The sequence below is a fragment of the Neocloeon triangulifer genome, unplaced genomic scaffold (genome assembly GCF_031216515.1).
Source record: "Neocloeon triangulifer isolate White Clay Creek 2 clone unplaced genomic scaffold, ASM3121651v1 ptg000001l, whole genome shotgun sequence".
In the NCBI taxonomy this organism is placed as follows: Eukaryota; Metazoa; Arthropoda; class Insecta; order Ephemeroptera; family Baetidae; genus Neocloeon; species Neocloeon triangulifer.
The window spans coordinates 505,050-511,931 of record NW_026775544.1 but is presented as its reverse complement, the minus strand read 5'-3'; the positions used below and the strand labels follow the sequence as shown (position 1 = coordinate 511,931).

Genomic DNA, 6,882 nt, shown 5'->3' with positions numbered 1-6,882 from the left:
TTTCTAACTTTGTTCAGTTAGTTATCTCTGCGACCGCCATTACTCCTATCTCATGCGATATCCATATAATAAAAGATCCTTGAAGCAGCACTCCTTGTTCGACGCCCTCGCTCGGCAGGCCGTGCTTGTTCTTTCCGAGTTTCTTTTCGTCGTCGCATGACGACACTTCTGCTGAACACATTCGCGTTTGTCGGGGTCTAGGCCCACCACAGCGAGTCGCCTTTGTCCAGACCGCGGCAAATATTTGCTCGGCGCGTGCTTTTCCTCGCAGCCTCAGCGGGGACTTCGCTCTCGTGTGTGTCCGGAGAGCAGCACTTCTGTTGCCACTCAACCGTCGGGAGCTGTATGGTGTCCTAAACAGACTCCACTGTCCTCCGATTTTCGCGTCGATCCCTCTTTTTGAGACTCCAGTTCACTAATCAATCACCATTACGCCGACCACAGCAAGCCAGCCGAAAGGGTGGCAGTCTAAGGCCCAGGTGAGGACACAAAAATTAACCCCCTCGCTGGGGCCTCTGCCAACATTGTTTTCTGCCAACTTTGCAAACAAATTCCCTCATAACGGGTTATCTCGGTTTGCGAAATGATCACGGTTTCTGCATTCCTGCACACTTTTCTCTGATAACATCTTTTAATCTATATTTGAATTTTCAGAAAATTTCTTTTCCATAAGGTTAATTAATTTCTTGCTTCAACAATGGACTTTCTGATAGAAATGTCCTTGAAATTAATCGGATATGACGTGTGCAAAATTTGAATTTGCTTGGGGATGATAAGATTAACACTGATGACCGCATGTACCATGGAACTTTTTTTAAATTATGTAATAATTAATGTGTCACCTAATTAAACAAAATATTTATCTTCTAAAAAAGAGATGAATATAAAAGAAATTCATATAAAATTATTTTCATAGAACTTCGTAAAATATGTTTCGGAGATTTTTTTAAGAGCATAAAATCAAGTCATTTTAAATTTGAGATTGTATATTTTTAAGAAAAGAAAACCAAATTGAAACGATCGCGACTAATTTTTCGAGCTCCTCGCAGTGTCTGTTATAACCAGTTAAAACCAGTTTCCAGGCAAATCACACACTTGGAAAGTTGGTCTCCTGTTTGTACCAACTTGTTTTTTTTTGTCCGAAGAACAAATTTGGCCATGGACTGATTTGTTGTCGTTTTTTTGCGCGCCGTCCTGTCAACCAAAGTTTGTCCATCCGTCTGCCTCCCTCAGATAATCAAAGTCAATTGCCCTTTTTAATCACCGCCAATGCCAATGTTGGTTTCCGCCGCATGAGCTCTGACCTTAATTCGCAGGCTATTGACCTCATTTTCTTCCTTCACCGATTAATTAAAATATGAAAATTCTCATTTTTTTTATTTAAACTTAAAAAGAACCAAACTTTTTAGTGATCATTCCACTGATTATCAAATATTTGAAAAAATATTTTTTTTGTTGATCTGAAACCTTCTCAAAAATAAATATGAATTGTAAGAAAGTCCAGTAGGATCAAGTTTTTCTGTTTTTTTTTCTGACAATTATTTATATTGCAATTAGGAAATTATATAAAATAAATAAAATTGATATACTTTGGATAATTTAAGAGGAGATAGAAAGTTCTGCTTGGAAACACGAATTTTTCTGAAAATGAAAATATTCAAGGACTGAATAATTTTCAATTTAATGCAGCTTCAAAGATTTCAGCATTTTTGAAGTTAAATTTTAAGAGTAAATTTAAAAACAGGTATCAAAATCACCAGCTCTTGTTTTTCTTCTTCAAAATTTTTTAATTAAAACAAATCATGGCGAAGGATTACTCAATCAAGTTAAAGGTCAGGTCGAGTGACATCTGCCAATGCCACTGTTTAAATTATTGTCTTCAAAAGCAGCGGAAACTTCACCCATTTGCACCGCAGCGACGGCATTGGACGTGGTTTTTATCTTTGTCTTTTGCCGCCGATTTTTTTTATTATTGCGAGTTTAATGTTGCTAGTAGAACCCTTGACACGCCAACCTGGCGAATTCATTCATGATTTGAAAAATGCCGGGCCGACTTCCTTATCACCTTCGGGCTGGAGGTGAAAAGCAACCGAATTATCGCGGCCTTGCGACCGAATTAACACTTTTGTCTTGGGTCCACGTGCCTCCTGTGAATGACTCGATCAATGATATTTTTCTTCGCGTCACAAAAACGCACTCGCTATGGCATTCATTATACTAATTGAAAGTCTGCTTTGGAGCTGCAGAGATAAGCAGACAAGAAGTTCACTGGAAAGCGTCGGCCTTTGTATCTCTCATTGCTCTCAAATAAAGATGAATGGCGCGTGTTGACTTGCGGGAAAATAATTGTCTGAATTATGAACCTTGGCCGACGGCCAGACAATCACAAAACTGCTCTTATTTTGAGGCCTGTTAAATTTTTAAAAATGAATTTAAAAAAAAATGAAAATTAAAAAAAAAAACTTGTTAAAGCAGTTTAAATTGGATTGTACAATATTTCTGAATATTGGAGCGTACTTGCAATGGCAACTGCGCAGTTTCTAGATTGATACGTGATGTCCTCTTCCACGTGCTAATTCAAACATCGCAATATTTTATTCAATTGCCATCATAACATCCTGCGCAAAACGCAAAACAAACTTGGCGGTTTTTTAGAAAGGAAAAATGTTATTGGAAGCCACATTTGCACACGTTTACTGACCATAAGGTTTCCCCTGAACGTCAACGCAAGGAGGAAACCTCTTTAGCAATTTATTGTTTTCTTTTTTTACGTTTCTTTCGCAGGAAAGTCACTCGTGGAATATCAGAAATTTGAGGGAAAAACATTAAAAAAAAATTAATTAATTTTTTGAGCTCTGATTTAATACTGGCGGCTCGTTTTTATTAGCTCATTAGTAAGCGTGAAAAGCGACACTTCAGACTGACACCCTAATCTTGACCCAATTCTCTTATCTTACGCCCTCATTTGTGCAGTTGTTGCCAAGTACTAATTAAAAAAAGCATCACGTGATGAGAACTGCAGCTGTGTTGCTCTGTTTACCCTAATTTTCCGGGTTTTAATTGAATTTTTGATTTTTTGTGACTATAAAATATTAATTTTTGAGCCACTTTAAAAATTAATTTCTCAATTACAAGTCAAAAATTTTGGTTTATATTTTGTATTCCATTCTTTAAAGCCAAGTTTTTCTCAAACAGTTTCAGTAAAACCACGTAAAAAACCTCTTAAAAAGAGTATTGATTAATCGTGTAAATCTAAATTTAAATAATATTTCAATTTATTTTTTTATTTTTGTTGAATGTTTTTTATTTTATTCTCTATTATTTCTATCATGATTTAATTTTTGAGGGCCAATAATTTCAGTAATAATATTAATTATTTGGAGTAAGTTTCTTTTCGTTGAATTTTTGACGAGTTATGCAACAACCACAATGCACAAAAACAGGATCTACACTCAATAACAATGACAGCTCGAAAAGAATAATATTTTGAAATTCGACTCGCGTGACGTCCAGTGTACGAAGCCGCAGGTTTTTTCACTCGAAACCAGTGCGTACCAGTAACAGTGCCTTTCAATCGACAAAAGGCCAATCAAAATTAAATCATAATTATCAATCGTGGACTTTCCTCCGACGTGACCGGCGTCACAATTCCAAGGAAAAATTCAGTCAATGAGTGATTAATCGATGTTGGGGGGTAGCGTTAGCAGGAAGGTCTGGCCGAAACCGGATTTTTCCACGTAGAGGCCAGCCGGTGCGTGCGGTGGTCCCTTCCACGGCGAATTTTGGAGCAGCTCAAGGCGCACTCGGTGTCGTGGAGGCGAGCTTGGCCGCCGCCGAATGTCAGTGCTTTGCCCGCTCCTGCCCGAAGCAGCTCTTCGTCCGCGCTCAGACGCCCATCCTAAGTGCAAACCTTTGCTTGTGTCGCGGCGACGTGACCAAACTTAGGTTTTACAACAAATTCACGCGAGAATGTGGTGACATTGGCTTTAACTTAAGCCCTTAACCAAATTATTGTGAGTATTTTTACCGAGGAGGCCTAAATAGAAGTTACGAAAGTCAGTCTTGTGATAATTTTACAATCGGTCGGTTTGCTTAGAATGCTTTTCTTGAGTAATGCATATTGGAATTTTTGAAATGTTTGGACTTTGGTCGACGAAATAGGAATTGGAAGCTTTGATCATTTTGCAAACAGAAGAATCATTTTTCAAATAACATAAATATATTGTTAACTAAATCTTTAAAACAAAAACTTTGCTAAAATCTGAATGTAAAATGTTGCAGTTGACAACATCATCCAGGCTTCCAGCACCGCCTGTTGTTAGCATCCACAACAACAACTGGCGCCTTGTCCTCAACGGAGATCCTCCCTGGGCCACCCTAGAAGGCTGAGACTAGTTGTGCTTACACTCTAATTTTAAGTAAGTGAAGTCTATAATTTTCATATTAAATTTAAATTTTTCCAGCCAATAAGCACCAAATTGAGCTTGGCAGGATCATAGTCTATCCAAATGAATTAAAAAAGAAAAGAAAATATTTAAAACATATTTAAACTAATAATTTATTCTTTGTGGGTTTCAGGAGCCCCAAAAACGCTTATCTTCACATATAGTTTATACATCTTGTTGTCTGTTCATATCAACTACCAACTCTACAACCATGAAATTCGAAGAAAACATCAACCTTCTGGAGCCAGACCGCTCCGTGTGGCAGGTGATCGAACAGATTGCCCACTCTGAGGTGAGTGCAAAAATAATGGCCGAGGCGTAGACACGTTTTAAAAGATGAAATTCTGTTCGAACGAAAAGGCGGTTGCTAGTTGCTTCCATATTGATTGCTGCGGCTGAATCTGAATCTCTCTGTCACAATTTCGGTTACTGACTTGTCGATTTTATTGACCATTGGCAGATGCAAGAAGAGGCATTCTACGTTCTGGACATCGGAGACATTGTGCGCAAACACAAGGAGTGGAAGCTCAAACTTCCCAAAGTGGAGCCTCATTACGGTACAATTATTATTCACCCGATGGGGAAACGGCAATTTTAATGTAATTGGGCTAATTTTGGTTTCAGCCGTCAAGTGTAATGACAGCATGATGGTGCTGGAAGTCTTGAACTCGCTCGGAACCAGTTTTGACTGTGCCTCCAAGGTGCGTGTCCACTTGCAAAACAAATTGGATTTTGAGAGAGTGATGTCAACCTCACTGCTTTCAGGCCGAAATCGCCAAGGTGCTGCAACTTGGGGCGGACCCTGGCAAGATCATTTTCGCCAACCCTGTCAAGCAGGCGTCCCACGTGCGTTACGCCGCCAACACCGGCGTCACCACCATGACCTTTGACAACGAGACCGAGCTGCACAAAATCAAGTCTCTCTACCCCTCAGCCAAGTAAGACATCGTAAAAAAAATTTAGTGGCAATACAAAAGAAATGGATTTTTATATCTTAAATTTGGTTAAATATTAAAAATTGAATCAAATTTAAAATTATAAATGTTGGACATTTTCAGATTGGTAATTCGCATCCGCTGCGACGCGACTGCTGCTCAGTGCCCTCTGGGCATGAAATTCGGGGTCGAGGTTGACGAAGCTCCTTCCCTGCTTGAGGCTGCCTACGCTCTTGGCCTTGACGTAATTGGCGTCAGCTTCCACGTGGGCTCTGGCTGCTCTGACGCACCAGTCTTCAATCGAGCCATCAGAGCAGCCAAGGATCTCTTTGAAGATGCCAAACGCATCGGCTTTGACTTCTCTTTGCTTGACATCGGTGGTGGATTTCCCGGCAACAAAGGCTCCTCCATCGACAAGGTAATTGAATTTTTTACTGACCATTGTTTTCTATATTTTGTCTCCATTTATTTTATGTATCAGTGAGTCGAATAACAAATAATTCAATTCAAAATATTTTATTTTGCAAAGATTGCTGATGTTGTCAACTCGGCCCTGGACGAGTACTTCCCTGACGAGTGTGGCGTCCGCGTCATTGCCGAGCCAGGCCGTTTCTACGTGGCCTCTGCCTACACCCTGGCCACTCTTATCCATTCCAAGCGTCAGGTCAAGAATGAGGGGGGCACCTACTCCTACATGTACTACATCAACGACGGAGTCTACGGAAGCTTCAACTGCCTGCTCTACGATCATGCTGTCGTCACTCCAATTCCACTCAAAGTAAAATCGATTCTTTTCAAATTTGGCTTCAGGTTAACATTTTTTTTTTCATCAGGACACTGTTAACATGAAGAAGCAAGCCCTCGGCACCATCTGGGGTCCTACGTGCGATGGACTGGACCAAGTGACTGGTCCCCTGATGCTGCCCGAAATGGAGATCGGCGAGTGGTTTGTGTTCCAGAACATGGGTGCTTACACCCTACCTGTTGCCAGCACCTTCAACGGAATGCCTGTGCCAAAAGTCCATGCAGTTGCCAACGAAAGCACTATGTATGTTATTTTTTGGTACGCTCAACGGCCTGTAATTTAATTTTCCCTATGATTTTTATAGCCTCATGCTGAGGGACATGTGCAACCTGAACAAGGATGAATTTGGCACCAGCAATTTGTCTAACGACCTGCTGGCAGGACTCAACTTGAGTGAGCCAAATCGTTTCCTATCAGATCAGCAGTCCAACTCTTCGTCGCTCGCAAGCTTCCCACTCAGCTTCTCATCCGACAGCTACATGGATGACTTTGTGGAGCCGGTAAACTGATTGTTAGGGAATCTTTTGGTTTTGTACTTGCTTACAAGATGTATTATCAAATCATTCTTTGCCTATTTTACTCCTCGATACGTTTGGTTCACTCGTGGTCCAGAGAAATATCATGTAATCTGTTTTGCAACTAACAATAAATTATTGATGGTATTTGATGAAAGCAAAAAATGTTTATTTTTGTGTGA

The 6,882-nt window shown here is 40.1% G+C and overlaps 1 protein-coding gene across 3 annotated transcripts; it reads left to right on the top strand.

The window, feature by feature from the left end:
* The first annotated feature begins 83 nt into the window (after positions 1-83).
* Positions 84-6,872, top strand: LOC132199813 (ornithine decarboxylase-like). 3 transcript variants are annotated; one of them, XM_059624841.1, is made up of 10 exons: positions 84-479; positions 4,282-4,418; positions 4,579-4,737; positions 4,906-5,002; positions 5,070-5,146; positions 5,211-5,383; positions 5,504-5,798; positions 5,910-6,158; positions 6,214-6,428; positions 6,490-6,872. In XM_059624841.1, the coding sequence occupies exons 3-10, from the start codon at positions 4,657-4,659 to the stop codon at positions 6,692-6,694; spliced, it is 1,392 nt and encodes a 463-aa protein (XP_059480824.1). In that variant the 5' UTR covers positions 84-479; positions 4,282-4,418; positions 4,579-4,656; the 3' UTR covers positions 6,695-6,872. The 3 variants fall into 3 exon arrangements, with proteins under 3 accessions (XP_059480824.1, XP_059480833.1, XP_059480842.1); XM_059624850.1 differs by lacking the exon at positions 84-479 and adding an exon at positions 3,846-4,013; XM_059624859.1 differs by lacking the exons at positions 84-479; positions 4,282-4,418 and having other exon boundaries at positions 4,615-4,737; positions 4,806-5,002.
* The last annotated feature ends 10 nt before the right edge of the window (positions 6,873-6,882 follow it).